Source organism: Phacochoerus africanus, chromosome 16 (assembly GCF_016906955.1).
Source record: "Phacochoerus africanus isolate WHEZ1 chromosome 16, ROS_Pafr_v1, whole genome shotgun sequence".
NCBI classification, from domain to species: domain Eukaryota; kingdom Metazoa; phylum Chordata; class Mammalia; order Artiodactyla; family Suidae; genus Phacochoerus; species Phacochoerus africanus.
Window position 1 is genome coordinate 28632030 of NC_062559.1, and position 21891 is coordinate 28653920.

The following is a 21891-nucleotide window of genomic DNA, read 5'->3' on the forward strand; positions in this document are numbered from 1 at the left end:
TTTTTCTGACTACGGGAAGTGATAGAGATGGTGTTCTTGACCGAAGAGAAGTAAAACACATTACAACTAATGACAAAAGGCACATCCTAAATAAAATCAGAGGTATCAAATACATTGATGCCTATTTTCAACAACTGAGAGCTTCAGTAGTCATGGTACTAAGCGCCAATAGGCAAAGGAAGACTCTCAAATTTATCTTTCTATCTGAAAAGCTCTGATATCACTCACTGACTCTACCACTCAAACTTGAACTTACTTGAACTCTTTGGTGTCACTATTTTTTAAAAGCACATTATAGGCTAGCAGCAAGTACCTGGTAAATGAAATTGGGGCTATTCATATTTCAAGGGAAATCACAAGAAAAACTTACTAAAGAACAAAATCTAAAACAACAAATCAAAATATTTTCCCAAGGATTTGACTATTTTAATAAATTTTCTCTAAGCATCTTAATTTTGAAATAGCGCAACTTCCCCAAAGTTTTCTGTCATTAAGCACCCTCCTTTATATGTCTTTTACAGATTTATATGTGTCATTGGCTGATACATAGGACAAAAATAATTTTCTAATGGTCCATTGGTTCCAAAGTAAATTCTACCCCATAGACCAGAGGTCAGCAAAACTATGGCCCAGTGGCAAAACCCAGCGACACCTCTTTGTTTACTTTAGCTTTGCCTTACAAAGGCTGAGTTGAGAAATTGCCATAGAGATCACATAGCCCACGAAGCTAAAAACAGTACTATTTAACCCACTATAGAAAAAGTATGCTGACACCATGCCATGACTTACAGAAAACTGGAGTGAAAATAACCCTCAAAGATCATCTAATCCAGTGATTTACAAGTTGCTATACTGGAATTACAAAGAACACTTTAAAAAATAACCATCATGACCAGTCACCTTGCTCCAACCAAGAGAAGTGCTTTAATTGGTCTTAGAGGACCCTGAGTAATCTCTATTTCAATAAAGGTTCCACTTACACTTTCAGGTTGAGAACCTACCTCTGATCTAATCCATTCCTTCTTGGTACAAATGAAAAATTCTAAACCAAAGAAGTAAACGTAACAGGTACAAAGCTCAACAAATTTTCCAAACTTTCCCACATTTGCACAATCGTTTCATGCTTTCATAAGCTCTCCTATTAATTTCAGACTCAAGAACATCATAATGGTGCTTTATCTTTGTTGGTTCTTGTAACACAGAGTTCTTTGATCAGCTCTGACAAGTACAGTGGTGAATGACCTAATCATTGAACTTGAGCATTCAGGGATAGTAGCAGGGAAAGAAGCTTGATTCCTGCAAGCACCTGGAATAATGCCTGCATACATCCCAGTTGAGACTTGAAATCTTTCACAGGTTTAGAAGAAAATGTCAGAGCTAACAGAAGCTTAGAAATTTTCTAACTTACAAAGGAGAAAAATGACATCCTCAAGGGAGTTACAACTTGGCTAGTGCCACACAACTTCTTGGTGGTAAGGCCAGAGGGGAATGCAAAGAAGAAAGGCACTTTTCAGGTTAAAACTGAAAAGGTTGAATGGGAAGAAGTCTTGGGACAGAGGTCATAAGTGGAAAATACACCACAAATTCGTGAGAGCAGAAAAACAAAGAAAAGTATTATCAAGAAGCCATTAAAAGGAGGTTAAAAAAAATAGGAGAGAGAACTGAATCCTCCCTTCATATTCTCATGGCAGAAAGTACTTTCAATACAAGAGAATTAGGCATTGGAAGCATTGGATAAAAGCCAGGTTCCCCACTTTTCCTCCCATCAGGTTTCTTGTTGGTCATTACACAATCAGTCACTTGATCTTTACTGGAACTCAAAATAAACACAGGCAATAAAAGGACAAAGGAGAAATAGAGGGAGTTTCTATTGACAGAAAACTCTTCTCAGATTACATCAATCTTGCAAGAATTTCTGGAAACTCATTAACTGGACTCTAAATGTGAACCCTAGAGAGGCACAGGCTTCCCTGCTCATCCTGGTGGCTTCCATCCTCTTTTGTATTAGGGACACATACTAGAACAGGGATGGTTTATCTGCCCCTGCAACTGGAGCATTAAGGAAGCAGATAATAAATCATATGCTCAGATCTTTCAGTTGTGCTCACTAGGGGGTAGGCAGTACTGAAAATACATGAGTTGTCAACTGCCTCATTCAAACAATGAGAAAATGAGTGTAGGCAATTTATCAGTTATCAGATGGCTTGATACCACTCAGTATGAAACATCACCTCTGCACCCTTTCTAACTCTTATGTATTTATTTAATTTTTATTCATTCACAAAGACAGAAATCTAGGTATGCATTTCCTATTTAAGATATTCAATATTTAAGTAGCTAACAATAGGAGACAGAGAAGCTTTATAGTACTAAAAATGGCAGGCATTTTGTGACTCCAAATGAAATAACTACACAGTCTTGTTAATTAAGAACACAAAAATTAAGACACTAGCTTTAGCAATAACAATTAAATCCATATAGTACTTGAAGCATGGAGCTAAAAATAATGAACACTTCTCTTTTAATTTCTTCTACAGAATAGTATGAGATATAAAGTTGAAATGAATGGAGACATGCACATGGTTCATGTTAAAATGAAGAGTGAATTAGAAATGGCATGAAACTAGAAATCAACCACAGGAAAAGAAATGAAAAAAAAAAAAAAACTAACTCCATGGAGACTAAACAACATGCTACTAAAAAACAAAACAAAACAAAACAATGGGTTAATGAAGAAATCAGGCAGGAAACTAAAAAATACCTCAAGACAAATGATAATGAAGACAATTATTCAAAATCTATGAGATGCCACAAAAGCAGTGCTTAGAGGGAAATTCAGAGAAATATAGGCCTTCCTCAAAAAAGAAGAAAAATCTCAAATTGACAATTTAACCCACCACCTAAATGAATTAGAAAAAGAAGAACAAAAAAGACCTAGAGTCAGAAGAAGGAATGAAATCATAAAGATCAGAGAGGAAATCAATAAAATAGAGATTAAAAAACAATGGAAAAAAAATCAATAAAACCAAGAGCTGTTTCCTTGAAAAGGTAAACAAAATTGACAGACCTCTGGCCACACTCACCAAGAAGAGGAGAGAAAAAACCCAAATAAACAAAATAAGAAATGAAAAAGGAGAAATCTCAATGGATGCTACAGAAATACAAAAAAAAAAAAATAAGAGAATGCTAGGTTATATGCCAACAAATTTGATAACCTAACAGAAATGAACAACTTTTTAGAGACTTACAGCCTGCCAAAACTGAACCAAGAAGAAAGAAATCAACTGAACAGACTGATCACTAAAAATGAAATCAAATATGTAATAAAAACACTCACTGCAAATGAAAGTCAAGGACCAGATGGCTTCAAGGTGAATTCTACCAAACATACAAGAACTTATACCCATCCTTCTTAAACTTTTCCTAAAGGTTGACGGAGAAGGAACACTCCCAAAGACAGTCTATGAAGCCAACATTACCCTAAAACCAAAACCAAAGATAATGCAAAAAAGAAAATTACAGGCCAATATCTTTGATGAATATAAATGCAAAAATTCTCAACAAAATTTTAGCCAACTGAATCCAACAACATATAAAAAAGATCGTGCACCACAATCGAGTGGGATTCATCCCAGGTTCACAAGGATCATTCAACATACACAAATCAATCAATGTCATATACCACATTAACAAAGGAAAAGTAAAAAACCACATGATCATCTTGATAGACGCAGAAAAAGCATTTGAGACAAAGTCCAAAATCCATTCATGATAAGAACAAACCTTAACAATAAAAACCATTAATGACAAACCCATAGCAAATATAATACTCAATGTAGAAAAGCTGAAAGCCTTCCCACTAAAATCTGGGACAAGACAAGGATGCCCACTTAAACCCCTTTTATTCAACATAGTATTGGAAATCCTAGCTACAGCAATCAGACAAACAAAAAAATAAAAGGTATCCAAATTGGAAGAGAAGAGGTAATTGTCACTGTATGCAGATGTCATGATACTATACCATAGAAAACCCTAAGGAATCCACACAAAAACTGCTTGAACTGATCAATGAATTCAGCAAAGTAGCAAGATACAAGATCAACATTCAGAAATCAGTTGATTTCTGTATACTAACAATGAAATATTAGAAAAAGAATACAGAAATACAATGTTTTGAAATCTCACCCAAAAATATCAGATACCTGGGAATAAACCTGACCAAGGAGGTGAAAGACTTAATATACTGAGAAATATAAAACATTAATTGAGGAAATTAAAGAGGATTCAAAGAAATGGAAAGATACTCCATGCTCCTGAGTTGGAAAAATTAATATCATAAAAATGGCCATACTGCCCAAAGCAATCTCAGATTCAATGCAATCCCTATCAAATTACCCATGACATTTCTCATAGAACTATAACAAACCATCCAAAAACTTATATAGAACCACAAAAGACTCCGAATTACCAAAGCAATCCTGAGCAACAAAAACCAAGCAGGAGGCATAACTCTCCCAGACTTTGGGCAATATTACAAAGCCACAGTCATCAAGACAGTATGGTACTAGTACCAAAACAGACATACAGACCAATGGAAAAGAATAGAGAACCCAGAAATAAACCCAGACACCTACAATCGATTATCTTTTACAAAGGAGGCAAGAATATAAAAGGGGGAAAAGACAATCTTTTCAGCAGGTGGTGCTGGGAAAACTGGACAGCTGCATGCAAATCAATAAAACTAGAACACACCCTAACACCACGCACGAAAATAAACTCAAAATGGCTTAAAGCCTTAAATATAAGACAAGACACCACCAAACTCTTAGAAGAAAACAGGCAAAACATTATCTGACATCAACCTTATGAATATTTTCTCTGGTCAGTCTCCTAAGGCAACAGAAATAATAGCAAAAGTAAATCAATGGGGACCTGATCAAACTGACAAGATTTTGCACAGCAAAGGAAACCATAAAAAAGCCAAAAAGACAAACTACAGAATGGGAGAAAATAGTTTCAAATGATGCAACTGACAAGGGCTTAATCCCTAAAACATACAAACAACTTACATAACCTAACAGCAAAAAAACCAACAACCCAATTGAGAAATGGGCAAAAGACCTGAATAGACATTTCTCCAAAGAAGATAAACAGATGGCTGACAAGCACATGAAAAAAATGCTCAACATCACTGATTATTAGGGAAATGCAAATCAAATCAAAAACCACCTCACACAAGTCAGAATGGCCATCATTAATAAGTCCACAAATAAGAACTGCTGGAAAGGGTATGGAGAAAAGGGTATCCTCCTATACTGTTGGTGGGAATGTAAGCTGGTACAACCACTATGGAAAACAATATGGCGGTACCTCAGAAAACTAAATATAGAACTACCATATGACCCAGGAATCCCACTATTGGGCATATATCCGGACAAAACTTTCCTTGAAAAAGACACATGCACCTGTATGTTCATTGCACCACTATTCACAATAGCCAAGATATGGAAACAACTTAAATGTCCATGGTCAGATGAACAGATTAAGAAGAGATAGTATGCATACACAATGGAATACTACTCAGCTTCAACAGAGAACAAAATGATACCATTTGCAGCAACATGGATGAAACGAGAGACTCTCATACTAAGTAAAGAAAGTCAGAAAGAGAAAGACAAATACCATATGATGTCACAAATCTGGAGTCTAACATATGGCACAAATGAAACTTTCCACAGAAAAGAAACTCATGGACTTGGAAAAGAGGCTTCTGATTGCTAAGAGGGAGGGGAAAGAGTGGGATGGACAGGAATCTGGGGTTAATTGATGCAAACTATGGCTTTTGGACTGGATAAACAATGAGATCCTGCTGTATAGCACTGGGAACTATAGTCACTTATGATGGAGCATAATGGAGGATAATATGAGAAAAAGAATGTATATATGTATATGTGACTGGGTCTCTTTGCTGTGCTGTAGAAAATTGATAGAACACTGTAAACCAGCTATAATGGAGAAAATAAAAATCATTTTAAAAAAGAGTGAATTAGAAATAACAGTTTTTAAAACACTGTGATGTCAACTGAAATAACTAGAAATCCCCTAACATGGGGGGAATCATTAAGTTAGACTCTGATAATTTTACTATTTTAAAATTTTCTGGGGTGATTCGCAACCTATTACACTACATTGTTCATAAGATGACATTGTTCAGATGATTTTTTCCCAAACTGCTACATAAAGCTAGACAAATTAGTAGGTGGAATAGAAGTTTTGTTCATTTTTAATGGTCTCTTGGTACTCCAAAGCATATTTTGAGGAGATTCTAAATAAGAATGTATGCCCTAAAATGTCAAGTCTACTGGAAGACATTCTACCACTGTTTTTTCATAAACAGATGGATATGTCAAGTTAGTATTTGGATATGTGTTTAGAGAGCAGGGGAGTGGTCTAAACTAGAGATACGAATGTGGGATTCATTGAGAGATGGTTTCTGAAGCACAGAGTTAGATAACAACAACTAGAGAAAGTGTAGATAGAAGAGGGATGAAAATACATTTGATGTTTAGGGATCTGGCAATCAGAAAAGGGGCCAGCAGAGAGAACTAAGGAGGAACCAGAGAGGTGGCAGGAAAAAACAGATGGGAGTAGCCTCACAACAGTAAGAGAAGAAAAGATCGTAAGAAGGCTGTGTCTATGGCGTAAGTACTGCTGAGAGGTTGGGAGAAACATGAACACTGTCTCCAGCAAGATCTTGGTCATGAGCCCCCATGGGGATGACAGAAATGGAATGAAGTAGGTTGTGGAAAGAATGGAGAGGAGTAAATGGAGTCAGTCTCTCTTTCAAGAATTTTTGTGCAAAATGGGTCAGAGAAATGGGGTGCCAGCTGGAGATCAAGGGAAAGTGGTTTCACCAAGAGGGGTTAATTGCATATCACTGCCCTTTATATAGGAGAGAAAACACAGTGGGAAGGTGGAGCACTGAGCAGAGGTGTAGCTGGTGAAGAGAAAGGAGGGAATTCTTCTCAGTTGCACCTATTTTTTTCTATGAAGTATGTAGCTGGTCTTTGGCTAAGAGCACAGAGCATGGGATTGGAGCACAGAGCTCCTGAGAAGAGACAAGAAAGTGGGAAAGAACCATCTTAGAGAATAAAATATTTACTAGGAAAACATAATCAAAGGTCTGTTGGCCAGTTTTGAGCGCCGACATTTGCAATATGCAGTCAGTCATAAACACAAAGCTACTTGAGGTTGGGATGAGGAAGTGTTATCATCCAAATATTACCTTTACTGGTTGAAAGCTAATGAAAGCTAGCGCCTGGGTTAAGCAATGGATAAGCAGTAAAAGTCATACTTGCCATTGGTATAACTTCATATTTGTGTTGACCATTTGACTCTGTGACCATGCCTAAACTTGGCCAGATGGGTAAAAGCAACACTCTTGCCAAGTCTAAAGATACTTTTTTCTGAATAGCCTTGTCCTGAAAAACTAAAAGCATGTATCCAGTAAAATACCCTGTTTACTGCACTTTAAACTCAGATCTAAATTCATTTAAGAACTCAATAAAGCAAAATGAGAACACATGGAGATTTTCTTCAGAGGCCACAAGGACCTATAGTGTTAACATATATGCACACATGGAATTTGAGGGTATAGCTCTATCTCCTGTATGCTATGTGACAAAGAACAGATTACTGACAATTTTAGCAGGAGCAGGGGTAGAAGGAGAAAGGAGGGAATTAATAACTAAATAATGCCCACAAAGGCCCAGAAAAGACCACCTGTGCTGTTTGGCAGAGAAATGAGAACTAACACGATCGCTTTGATATTCAAACAAAAGAACATGACTTCTTAAAATATGATGAAGTGTAAATACTGATATTTTTAATAGGCTTTCATGCTAGAGATGAAAGACACAATGTCAAAGCACAGGTCACATGATGCCATGTGAAAAACTAGAGAATTAAAAATGTCTGGAAGAAATTCTAATGGAGATTAGACACGTTGAGCAGATAGGCACCAAACACAGCATGGCTGTAGAGGTTGTATGTAAACCAAGAAAATGAACGTGATAAAGAGAAATGAATTGTGCAGATACGAGGTGAAGAGATGTTTTCAGAATAAAAAAAAAAAGTGAAGTGCATGAGGGTTTTAACTGTAAAATCAAAATTGTGAAAGTTTGAACAAAAGATTAAATAGATGCCAGCACAATATTTCTTTACTATTCTCCTATTATATTCCAACAAAAACATTTTTAAGTGAATTTACAAGACTCAACCCAAATGCATAAAAGCTAAGTGAGGAGATGAATGAGTCACTAAAAAGAGCTGGTCAAACTCAAAAAAAATAATGTTAAAGGAAAAGGGAGAAACCCCGTTATAAATCATGTTAAGGTTAAATTACACTTCAAAGAATTATTAAAATGCTTTGGTTAAATAAAACATTAAGTCACATGGGCAAGAAGAGGGCATGAAAAAAGTTTGGTTTTTCCCTAGGAGTATTTTTTTTTATAATGATATTTATTCTGACAGGAACTGATACAAGTTTCACAGCTGAATGAATGTGTGCATTTTGAGAACCTGTGAACTGAGTCAGAGAATTGGAAAAGAGACCTAGGCAACAGTGTTACATAGTCACTCTCAGTATGAGTTTCTAGACCCTCCACAAATGCAGTATTGGAGGTCTGATTTTAAACACGGTATTTCAGCTGGACTAATACAAGTTGAAGATGGAGCTATCTAGACCAGCTCTACAACCCGACTGAAAACTATGCATTTGTCTTTAAAAAAAGGAGAAAATCCGCCTTGCTTCCATTTGTCTCTCACTCCTGCAACCATGAGATTTGTGCCCTGGACCCAGTGTTAGCTCACATATATATACTGCTGCAGACTCTGCATTCCAAAGAACCAAGACAAGAGGAAATAAAACCAAAATATGGTCTTTACACATACTGATAAAGTACATAAATGTATGGCAGTTTCTATCAAGCAAAAAGAGAAGTCAACGATAAGCACCCAGGAATGAGAAAGAAGCTAACACTAAAGACTGTAGACATTTTAAAAACAGGAAAAAAATATTATGAAAAAAGTCATGCTGATAAATTTGAAAATCCAAGATAGGGGAGGCTTTTGTAAATAAGATACCAAAACTACAAAACACACAGGAAAAGACTGCTAAATTTAACTTCATTAAACTTAAAAGCTTCTTGTCATCAAAGGACACTATAGTCACTGGAGGACCATGTTTGAAAGGTTTAGAGAAGTGACAACTGATTCAGAATTCACAAACTCCTGCAAATGAATTCAGCCAAAAAACTAGTCTACTGGAAAAATAAGCAATCTAAATGAACAAGCAATAACAGAAGAGGAAACTCAAATGGCCAATAAATATGTGTTGAGCTGCCTTATCTCTTTGGAAATCAGTTCACATTCATTAGAGTGCCAAAATTAAAAAGCCTGAGAAGAATGAAACCATCAAAAAGTCTAAAAATAATAAATGCTAGAGAGGGCATTGGAGAAAAAGGAAACCCCCCCTCCATTGTTGGTGGGAATGTAAATTGGTACAGCCGCAATGGATCAAAGTATGGCGCTTCCTTAAAAAACTAAAAATAGAACTACTGTATGATCTAGCAATCCACTCCTGGGCATATATCCAGAGAAAACCATAATGTGAAAAGATAATGCACCCCAAAGTTCACAGAGGACTATTTAGAATATCTAAGACATGAAAGCAACCTAAGCATCTGTCAACAGGTAAATGCATAAAGAAGGTGTGATATATAGATAAATTAAATATAATTCAACCATAAAAGAGAATTAATATTGCCATTTGCAACATACTAAGTGAAGTCAGAGAAATATAAATACTAGATTATTTATATGTGGAATCTAAAAATTAATGTATATGAATCTGTATACAAAACAGAAACATATAAAAAAACTAATTCATGGTTACCAAAGGGGAAAGGGAGAGGTGGAAGAATAAATTAGGAGTATGGGATTAGCAGATGCAAACTATAATACATAACATAGATAAGTAATAAGGAGTTACTGTCCAGCACAGGGAACTATATTCAATATCTTGTAAAAACCTATAGCAGAAAGTAATCTCAAAAAAATATATAACTGAATCACTTTGCTATGCAACTGAAAGTAACACAATACGGTAAACCAACTGTACTTCAATTTTAAAAAGTCTGACAATATCAAGGGTTGCCTCTCATAGCTATGGACTGCTGAGAATTTTTACACTCTCTCGATGGGCGCATAAACTTGCACGACACATCTCACAACAATTTGGAACGATTTAGGAAAATTGAACATGAATGAATTCTATGACCCAGCACTACCACTCCTGAAGTCTGACCTAGAAAAATCCTGGGCAAGGAGACTATGCAAGAATGTTCACTGCAGCACTAGATCTTGATTGTGGCTATTTACGTGAAGGGAGAAAAAAAGATTATGGGTTTTATTAACAATATGCTGTGACCTTCAATTTATTGGCAATGTTTCATTTCTTAAGCTGGGGCTGGGTATATAGTCATCCCTAATGTCATTACCTATACTTCCGTTGGTTTGTCTGAATTTTTCATAAAAGTTAAAAATAATAATAATACTTACCAAGCTATCCACATCTATACTGGAGTTTACAGCCCACTGCAATGTACTCATGATATTCATGGCTAATGTTAGAATAATCCCAACTGTTCCTTCTCCTTCCCCTACAGATGTAAAAAAAGATATAAATAAATTTTATGCTATTTCTCTCATCTGTGAACCACTTTATGTATATTTAGGAGAGGGCACATATCGCATTAAAATTATATCTCAATTTTGTGCCAGTTTTTACTATCTTGCATCTCAGTTCCCAAAGCACATATCACTGGTAATAATATGCCTTGTACATAATAATTATTTAACCATTGTTCTAAATCAAAGAATGATTTAATATTAAGAAAGAGTTTCCATTTCAAAAATGCTTCAGATATTGAAGGGACTATTGGTGTTGGGTAAATACCATTTTTCTTTCTTGTACTATTACTCTGTAAGCAATAATACCTTCAAAGACTACATTGAACAATGGTGAAAAAATCCTGTGATTGGATGAGCTCCCCTACAAAGACGTCAAAAGCAGGAGAAAGGTATGTGTGAACAGCATCCAGATGTTTATATGTGCTTCATGCTTTTGTGAGAACTTTCTCTGCTCATTAGACACTATTGGGAAGAAAGAAGTTAGTTTCATGGGGAAGTCAGAACTCATGGGTCTGCCATTGGAAAAAAGAAGACTGCTCTTTGCATTAAAAAATTGACTGGTTTACCTAAGAAGAACAATACTTAATTAGACACTTGACATTTAATTAGAATAAATAGTTTTTAAGGGCTGGAGGGGACCACTAACTAAGATTCATAAATGTTCTATATTTATGGACCATAATTTTTTTCTAATAGAAATTTTTATTGTTATTATAAATTTAGGTTATCAAGTCTCAATTGAGAGTCAGTCTGCACATCTGTAACGCTAGATAAAACTCATAGGCTCTAAAATTGGATGAAATCATTCATTCTGTTATTACTGATTGAAATTTTTCCTCCATAATTTCTCTAACAGAAGACAAATCAGCAACAGCAGGTATGTGCTTTTAGTACTAAGTCATTTATTCTAAATCAGTAAGATTTATCCAGGACCCCCATATACTACTCATTCTGAAGATTAAGATGGGAGTAATATAAAATTTTAATAATAATACCAGCAATAATTAATATAAGATTTATGGGTACTTACATGGACCAGGTGCTGTACTAAGTGTTTTGCACTAATTACCACATTTAATACTAGCCACAAACCTATGGAATAGGTACTACTATTATATCTCTTTACAGTTGAGGAAAATGAGGGCTTTAGAGAAGTTAGTTAAACTATACAAGTTACCATTGCTGAAGACTAGCAGAGACTAACATTCAGTCTAGCTGTGCAGCTAACCTTCTCTCTGGCTGGGCATCTGACTTGATGGATTGGTCCTGAACTCTACTCATTATTAAATGCTTTGACCATCACCCCTGGCAAATCAGGACACAATCAGACCCCTTAACCATTATGTTATAACACTTGATATACTGGTTTAAGTTCACTGGTAACAAATTTGAATTCATTCAGCCCTCTTTGATCCTGTTTTAAATAACTCAAAGGAAAAAAAATTTAATTCTGACCCTAAAAAGAAACTTTGTTTTAAAGTTGCCTCAAATCACCATCCCGCTAAGGTCTTACTTTACTCGCCTGCCTATTTATAATCCTTTCGTGGAGTCATTTCCCAGTGTCCTAGGCTGAGAGAACAATGAATGTGAAGGTTCTGTGCCTCTCACAGCACCCTATGGTCTGTAGAAGGCCAAAATGAGCTTGTTTTCTGGTTTCTCCAATACTTGGGAACTGGACAGAGAAACTCAGCTGCTCATTCAAGGGCCTGGGTGAGAGGTGACGGAAAGTCACTGTGCGGCTCTGCAACACCAGGGAAGCCAGTCCTCAAAGAGAGAAATGAATGAAGCAGCCACTGAAAGGAATGTACACGGCTGCACCGGCCTCCCAGAGACCAGAAGCGCCCATTCTGACTCTCCACACCTAGTCCGTTTCCTCTGGAATCTCAGCCTGCCTCCTGCCCGTGCCCACCAGGCCCTCCTGCAGCTCTCCAGCAGGAGCTTCACTTTGTTTGACTAGGATCCTATTCTTACAACAAAACAACCCGTCGGGTTTGGCAGTTACTCTGAATCTTTTGTCCACTGCCATGCTGTCACGCATATAACATACTTCAACACTCCTTATAGCGCAGTAATTCAATTTCTTAAATTAGAAGAGCTCACTTGTCTATATAGCTTTTCATTTTACTTAGGATGAAATATTTATGTTTTTCACTCAAAGATCCTAAAATGCAGAACATTTACATTTGAAAAACATGGCACTTCTTTGTTATTTCACTTCTATGGCAGTTTTTCATCATGTAAAATTCACATTAGAATGACAAATTACACTAACTAGAGGTTAAAAGAACAACACTTACCTGGGAGGGGGATCTGTGTGCATACGTGGATGTTTCTTTTCCCCAATTCAGAGAAATTGTAATAAAGAGATCTATTATTTTTTGAAGCCAGGATCTTTTATCAAAATGAGTCATGAGGTAATTTTTTTCTTTCAATCAGATAAAGTGTTATCTGACCCTCTCTGTATCTAAGCTTTTCAAACTCTACATAGCTCTAATTCAAATAAATGATTCATTCAACAATAAACACATTTTTTAATTATAAAACTCTCAAAAAATCTATTTAAAGATAGCAGAAATGTTTAACCGGGATGAATGTAGCATTCTATTGGTTTACTAAGTTTTAAATTAAATGCTTAGCTAAATAGTTAAGGAATTGATTGTACCTGTTGTTAAAATGGAAATGAAGGTAACGGCAATGAAAAAGATGACAAAAATCATTTCTATTCGCATTTGGAACCAGCGTAGTGTTGACAGATACAAGAACCAGTTGGCCGTATGTAAATTAAGAGCTTTGTGGAACAAAGTTTCAAAGTAAGGCTGACGTCCAAAGGCTCGAAGGGTCCATAGTCCTTTTAAGCTTGTAATGAGATGAGTGAAAATTGGACTCCTGCCTGTGAAATATTCCCACAGAAAATGCAGGTCATGGAAATACATAATGCAAATTCTAATTTTAAAAAGATTAGCTTAAAGAGTAATCAAACAACAAATATTATTATTTTTTTAATGAATTACCCTCCTTTCTTATTTGGTTACCATGGAATGGAACTTATAAAATTACTGTCATTATTTATTCATATTCCTTGGCATTGTTTTTCTGACTAACCCTAAATTAATAACTGCTGAGAGAAAATGTTTTTCTTTTACGACAATTTATTCAAAGCCTCAATTAAGAAAGTTTGTGACTTAATTGAGCAAATAACCTTCAAGGCAGAAATGCAGTGCAAATTTAACCCCTGGAAATGCACCCACACAAAGGCTGATACTGAGCTCAAGCAGTGTTTGGGGACACCAAAAAAAAGACAGATCCCAGGAGAGAAAGGGAGGGTGTCTGAAAAGAAGCCAGAGGGGAGAATTTCATCGAGTATCATTTGAGAACCCAGACAAATCTTTAGTAATAGTAGCATCATTTCAAGTTTTACTTTATGTAATTTTAAATGGATATTCTGTACGCCAAGCCTCCTAAGAGCCTATATACTTGTTTTAAAATCAAAATGAAGTCATTAATTAATAAAACAATCTGTGTGTGCTTTGTCATTTATTATTGCATTTTACATACTTAGACGTTTTTAAAAGTCATCGTCTTATAACTCAAGAATTTGAAAATAGGACAAAAATTTTGGAGGTATAGATGAATCACAGTGAATCACAAATAGCTCTTGTGGATATTTTCCAAGGGGAGTATTGCAGAGGCAGCATCATACCTTCAGATTCCAGCTGTTTGAGCTGCTGTGCAGTGTGGAGGAAGTAGGCTCTCAGTAGAATAAAAGCCACTATCACTGGCACTGTTGCCAGGAAGATGTAAGGTTTTAAAACTGAGACAACTGCCACAGCTCCAATCACAATTAATAGTAACTGTAAGATCAAAGAAAACACATTGATAAGTAGATATTTCCATGTTGCAAAGTGGACAGGGTATGACAACAATATATATTTGCTTTTTTAGGGCTGCACCTGCCAGCATATGTAAGTTCCCAGGCTAGAGGTTGAATCAGAGCAACTTGGGATCCAAGCCGTGTCTGTGACCTACACCACAGCTCATGGGGACAGTGGATCCCTGATCCACTGAGTGAGGTCAGGGATTGAACCCATACCAGCCAACCAAAATAACACACTGGGTTAGAGAAGAATGGAGAAGGTGGTCCGATTGAAAGCGATGAAATATTCACAAGATAGATTTCCTAAAGTTATAATTATCTAGTATGTAGCCCAAATGGAGAAATATATGAAAAATAAGTCTAAACTTTGAAGAAAATAACTCTATTTGCTTGATAAGAAGCCATCCTTAGACACTGAGGTCAGAAGCTAATAATTTAGCATTTGTGCAAAACTAAAGGCACTGGTTTAATATGTTTGATATTCTAACTACATACAACAAAACCTTTAAATTCTGTCCAAGTTCTTAATTCACAGGGAATAACAAACAAGTCATTTCAGACCAGGTGTATTAGTAAGAGGACAACAAAATAACTATGGAGGCACATGGAGGTTCCCAGGCTAGGGGTCCAATCGGAGCTACAGCTACTGGCCTACACCACAGCCATAGCAACACCAGATCTGAGCCACATCTGCAATGTACGCCACAGCTCATAGCAACGCTGGATCCTTAACCCACTGAGTGAGGCAAAGGATCGAACCCCCAACCTCATGGTTCTTGTCGGATTCGTTTCTGCTGCACCAGGATGGGAACTCCTGGGAGTGTAGATTTTTAATTCTCATTCATCTTTACCCAAGCCCTAAAATTCCAAGGAAAAAAAACTTAAAAATCAACAGAACATAGAAGGCACTATCTAATCATGCTCCTAGGAAGTGGGCAGCACATTTTCACCTACCAAAAACAGCTCCAAAGTATTCCTGACATTGAAGCTCACACAGTGCTGCCTGTGAAACTGGAGCAGATGATAAGAATGAAGGATCACTTTGAAATCATTTAGAAGGTTAATTAATTTATTAATCAATAAATAGATGAATAAATAACTATTTAAAATCATGCGGGGAGTTCCCGTTGTAGCTTGGCACTAATGAACCTGACTAGTATTCATGAGGACACAGGTTTGATCTCTGGCCCCCGCTCAGTGGGTTAAGGATCTGGGGTTGCCTGTGAGCTGTGGTGTAGGTTGCAGACACGACTCAGATCTGGTTTTGCTGTGGTTGTGATGTAGTCCGGCAGCTGCAGCTCCTATTCTACCCCATAGACTGGGAACTTCCATGTGCTGCAGGTGTGGCCCTAAAAACATGCCCCCCCCCCAAAAAAAAAAAACTGTGCAATGAACACCAGACCTGGGATTTCATCCATAATTGACAGTTCGTGCTTGAGAATTTTTAAGCAAGGGATTAGTGGGATTAATAGAATGAATATTGGGGAGGAAAAGATGTAAAAGACACAGTAGCGATCAAAGTGGCAGGACTCACTGTGTATTCGTATATTAGGGTAAGAGAGAAGATATCCAAAAAGACCTAAAGATTTTGAAGCTGAAAAGAGAAGCCTGGCCTATTTTAAAATACGCAGGCTTCTGTTTCATGAAAAAATCATTCACTCAAACATAAAGGCATATGGAACACTAGGATGGTTTCTGTGTGCATTTGTCATGCATGGTCCACTTCCAGTGTGCCAATCTGAAGCACACACTTTTAGTACTGAAAGTGACAATGACAGATTTACCTTCTTCATTTTAGAAACCTTAGACCCTTAGCAATTAAAGTCTTGCTCAAGGTAAAATAAACAGTGGCATTTGCAGAAGAGAATTTGGATCTTTCATTTTCACTATTCAATGTTCCAAACCAGAAAGGAAAATTCTCAGAATATTATCAAATGTTAGGAACTAGAGTGAATAGCAATTACCTTTTTGTTCTTTTTATGGCCACACCTGAGGCATATGGAAGTTCCTGGGCTAGGAGTAAAATCAGAGCTTGCAGCTGCTGGCCTACACCACAGCCACTGCAAAGCTGGATCCAAGCTGCATCAGCTTGTGGCAACGTCAGATCTTTAACCCACTGAGCAAGGCCAGGGATCGAATCCCCATTCTCATGGGCACTATGTCGGGTTCTTAACCTGCTAAGCCACAACAGGAACTCCAAAATTACATTTAAAAAAAAAAAGGAAATTTACAGGTATGCCCTATCCCTATTCTATGAAAAAAGTCAGTGTCTGAAATGTGACTGGAATAAAATTTCATTAATATGAACATAATTAGGTATGATGAGAGGAGTTCACAACTTAAAGGACCCCTCCGATGAATTTTTTAATAAAATCAATCAGGTTTTACTGTATTTGTTATCATATATTATGCTTCCTTAATGTGAGACACTCATAAATAAAACAGGGAAATCAAAAGAGCTTTGCCCACTCACTTCTGAACTAATGAACCCCAACAACATTAGAAGTTGAGCAGAAACTATTCAAATTGTCATAAGAGAAAGGATTTGAGAGCCATCATGTGTGTCAAAAAGTATTAATTTATAAAACAAAAGTTTGAAAATTTCCTAGAGGATATCTGAAATGAGCCTCACACTGATTCAGAAAATACTTAGCAGACTACAAACATTTATTTTTTAATTATCAAGAGCTAACATGCATGAATCCCTTTGCAATCATGTCAAGATGTCCAAGTTCCAGTTTGAACCTGATTTAAAACTACTACATTTTGGACCAGTCACTTACACTCCTGGAACAAGGAAGAAAAGTCCAGAAATTAATGAAAGGTATGGGAAACACTTCTTCACATGCATGAACTCAAAAGCATCAGAGAATTCTAGCGGTGGCTGCTGAGTTATATCCCTAAACAGAGTAATTGAAGGAAATTCAAAATGCTAAAGTTCACTTGGAACTATTAATGTGTTTGATTGTGCCAATCACTTCAGATGAGGCAAACTGGCAATCTGGTTTTTCTACACCTGCCAATGTCAGCTGTGTATACACACAAATGCAGTAGCCCTTATTTTATTTCATAGGTTCCCTGCGGGGGAAGAGTGGAGGGTAGGAGGGAACGACTCATCCTGAGAAGAACAGTATCCAGTTCCAAGTGTCTCTCCAAGGAGGTCACTGAGACTGTGCCATTTGCTCTCTGAGGCTTAACCGAAACCAGGGACCTGCTTTCACACCTGGTCTGCCAGCCAAGGTTAGTAACACAACACCTTGAGGTCTGTCACTTAACAGATCCTAATGCAGTATCCCCTAGGTCACCTTCATGTCCATCTCCTTCTTTCCTTCTTCACTTTTACCATCAATCACCCCAACCCAAGGACACACACTCAGAGTCCGGCTGCCCTATGTCTTCAGATGTGTCACCCAGGGATAGGCCTCACCAGTCCTGGATTTTTCTTGCCCCTCCCACCTGCTTGAAAAGGCACTTGTACCTCTGCCCCTGCATCATGATCTTTACTGTGAGGCGGCTGCCTAGCTAATCTGGGCTCAAGTGTTCTTGGAGGAGACTGGTTCAAACCACAGTCCACCAGGAAATCAACCGATCTTCATTTTAACATGGGCCTTTTGGAGGTAGGGGACGTCTATCAAGTAGTGAAGTCAATGTCAAAAATGTCACACTTTGTGGTGTTCCCACTGTGGCACAGTGGGTAAATAATCTGACTGCAGCAGCTTAGGTCACCGTAAAAGTGCAGTAGTGGGTTAAAGGAATCAGCACTGCAGCAGCTGCAGCTAGGTTGCAGCTGCAGCTCGGATTCAATCCCTGGCCCGTGAACTTTCACATGCCACAGGTGTGGCCGTGAAAAAAACAAAAATCTCACATTTCATGGACAGTGATTTGGGTGGTGCTCTGTTAGACCTCTTAAGTCATTCTCAAATAGAGAGTTATTACATCTAAATGCAGAATTGCCTTGGGTTTGGGTCAGGTAAACTTTTCTGACTTATTAAAGAATTTACTAAATTTATGACTATTTTAAAGATTTTTAACATATTGACAAGATTCACACAATAAACAGGACTTCAATTATTAATCAAAGGAAAAATAAGAACTCATTTACTACTTTTTCTATTTTTAAAAAAATGTAACAAAGCAAAGACATTTAATAAAACTTAGTTCTACAAACCTGGATGAAATCAAATATAGTAAGAGGCAGGAGATCATCCAAAACTGCTATATCTTTGGAGAATCTATTAAGAATCCCACCTGTAATGTAAAGAAAGGTAAATTCCTCAAAAACTAGTAATCTTAAAAAGACATATCAATATTTGATGAATTTGATCAATTTGGATCATACCCAAACCATTCAGAACTCAACAACTAGCATACAATCAAGAACATAAGGACATGGATTTTAGTGTTGCACAAGGATTCTAAGTAACTTGTAGCACAAAAGTTCTAAATAATTCTGTGTTCAAGTTATTATCTCCTACTTTAAAACCTGTATAAAATACAGATGACTGTAAGATTCCGGCAAAACCCAGTGCCTTTAATTGAGCCCTATCACAAATTAGGTCAGGAATGGGCACTCACCCTGTTACTACAACCTCACACTGGCAAGCGTGTGTTTAATGACAATTTTCTGGATATACTATCATCCTTCCCTTCCATTTGTGTTTTGTGATGGAGAGTCTCCCTCCCTTCTGACTTGACTCACCTTTCGGACACAGCTCAGCAAAACCCCTGACTGCTTTCAACCCCTCTTCCTGCCCACCATGTGAACCTCCTTTGCCATGTTGTGGTTTCTTACAGTTTAAGCTTCAGGCAGCCTTCTAAATTCCAGACACACATTTCTAAGTCTGATCATTTTTTTCCTTCAGTGAAAAAAGTTACATCTGGAGTGTCTATTAGATGCCAGGCACAATGCTAGGCACTGAGTTAACAGAGCTGAATAAGTCTTGCTCCTTGCCCTCAAGGAACTCATTGTCTACAGTGAGTCAAACATATAATTAGATACAATATTACATAGTACTGTACAAAGTGATATTCAATCTTATCATTTACCCTCCCCCCATTAACTGTAGGATAAAGTCCAAAATCCTTAGTTTAATATTTAATGTTTTTCATAATTTGGCCTTAAACCAACCTAGGTACAAGCTTCCTCTTCTTAAACCTTCTGTTTCAATCTGGTTTATTCTTTTTTTTCTTTTTACTTTTTAGGGCGGGAACTATGGCATATGGAAGTTCCCAGGTTAGGGGTCAGATTGGAGCTACAGCTACCTGCCTGCACCATAGCCACAGCAACGATTGGACCTACACCATATCTGTGACCTACACCACAGCTCATTGCAATGCTGGATGGATCCTTAACACACCGAGGGGGGCCAGGAATTGAACCTGCATCTTCATAGATCCTAGTTGGGTTCATTAACTGCTGAGCCACAAAGGGAACCCCAGGTTTATTCTTTAAATACTCTTTATACTCTCCTACCTCCTTGCCTTTTCCACGTCATTTCCTCTGCCTAAAAACCCTCTCCCGCTCAACTCTACATGTTCAAATCTATGTCTCCTTCCTGGCCCCACTGAAATCAGCTTCTCCTGCAACGAAGCATCACTGTTTGCACCAGCTCAAATTCCTCCACCAGCACCCTTCCTCCTCAGGACACATACTTCTCAGGACATACCTTTAATATATCTTCTCAGCACTTCGGTATTACCATAATTATATATCCATGCCATTTAGTCACTTGTATACATGTCTTAAATCTTTTTTTCTAGATTGCAAATTGCTAGAGGTCATTGGGACCATGTTACATTTATTTTATATCGCTCTGAGCCCTCAGCAAAAAGATGTATACAGGCATTATTCAATGCTTATTTTTTTATATGTCACTATCTCCTAGCCTTTACTAATGATATTTTACTTAGCATATTTAATTAAACATATTTGTATATCTTTTCATAAATAAACCAAAAAGTGAAACAAATGCTTATGGTATTCTGTGTAAAACAATGGAAGTCACTTTGGTAAAAAATACATATATATGTGTGTGTATATATATATATATACACACATATATATGTGTCTGTGTGTGTGTGTGTATAATTCTGGTGCTTAGTATATTTCAAATGGGAAACAACCGACAGAAAGGGAACAATAGTGGGGAACTGGCATTTATTTCGTGTTGGCTGTGTCACAGGCTTGAAGATGATGACATTGTTTCATTCTCATAACAATCCTCTGAGAGAATTATTCCTTTCCCTATTTTCCATTATCTCTCATTGCCCATTTCTCACTGCTAGAATCTTAGGTAAATCCCCTATTTTCTCCAGATCTCAGTTTTTCCATTAAAAAACGTGAAATCATTGGATCTAGATAATATGACATTCCTTTTTAGGTCTTAAATTTCTTAGCTCTAAAACAGAGCGTGGTGATGAGTATACCCAAATAAGGCAAGGGCCTTAGAGACACAAAGGGCTTCAGAAAAAATATAAAGACCTTCCTGAATACTGACACTGAAATGTTGTTATTCAGAAAAAAGGGATGGATAATTCCTGAGCGTTTTAGATACAAATCACTAAAAACATCTCAATCTTGGAATTTATTCTTCCCTTATAATCAAAGTTTCTGTGTCTACCTCTTCTCCTTTGCCTGAATTGTTCTAGGGCAAAAACTGTGTCTTATTCATCTTTTCATGCCAGCCCATGGCTTAATGCCACACAAAGTAAGTGCTCAACAGATTGCTGTAAGAATAAAACTCGGGAGATTCCTTGTTAACCTCAGACTCTTTAAATGTGGATTTGTCTAAAGGGGAACCAATAAAATTTATTACTTTCAAAGTATCTTATTGTCCTTAGTGTACAAATTCTTAGTCCCTCTATTTCACTGCTCTTACTTTGTGACCTAATTTATTGTCATTGAGGTATAACTGACAATTAAAATTGTAAGATATTTAAAGTATACAATGTGATGATTTGATACAGGTATACACTGTGAAAGGATTCCTCTCACTGAGTTAATTAACACATCTATCCCCTCTCATTGTTACCGTTTTGTATGACAACATTTAAGCTTTACTCTCCTAGCAAATTTCAATTATACAATACAGTATTATCAATCATAGCCACCAACGTTAGGTCTTCAGCTCTTACTCATAACTGATAGCTTTTGTACTCTTTTACCAATCTCTATGATAGTGTCAAAAATATTTTTAAATACAATAAAAATATTTCTGCATACATTAAATACCCACTTAAAAAAAAAAGGAAAGAATTTATAGGAT

General features: G+C 36.9%; 1 protein-coding gene across 1 annotated transcript in view; it reads right to left on the reverse strand.

Moving 5' to 3' along the window:
- The window catches only part of CFTR (CF transmembrane conductance regulator), a 184657-nt gene that overhangs the window by 40178 nt on the left and 122588 nt on the right, over positions 1 to 21891 (reverse strand). The window contains exons 18-21 of the mRNA XM_047763595.1: positions 18795 to 18874; positions 14453 to 14603; positions 13415 to 13642; positions 10621 to 10721 (exon numbers count right to left, since the gene is read on the reverse strand). Coding sequence (XP_047619551.1) covers positions 10621 to 10721; positions 13415 to 13642; positions 14453 to 14603; positions 18795 to 18874 — 560 coding nt within the window. The remainder of the gene's footprint in view (positions 1 to 10620; positions 10722 to 13414; positions 13643 to 14452; positions 14604 to 18794; positions 18875 to 21891) is intronic.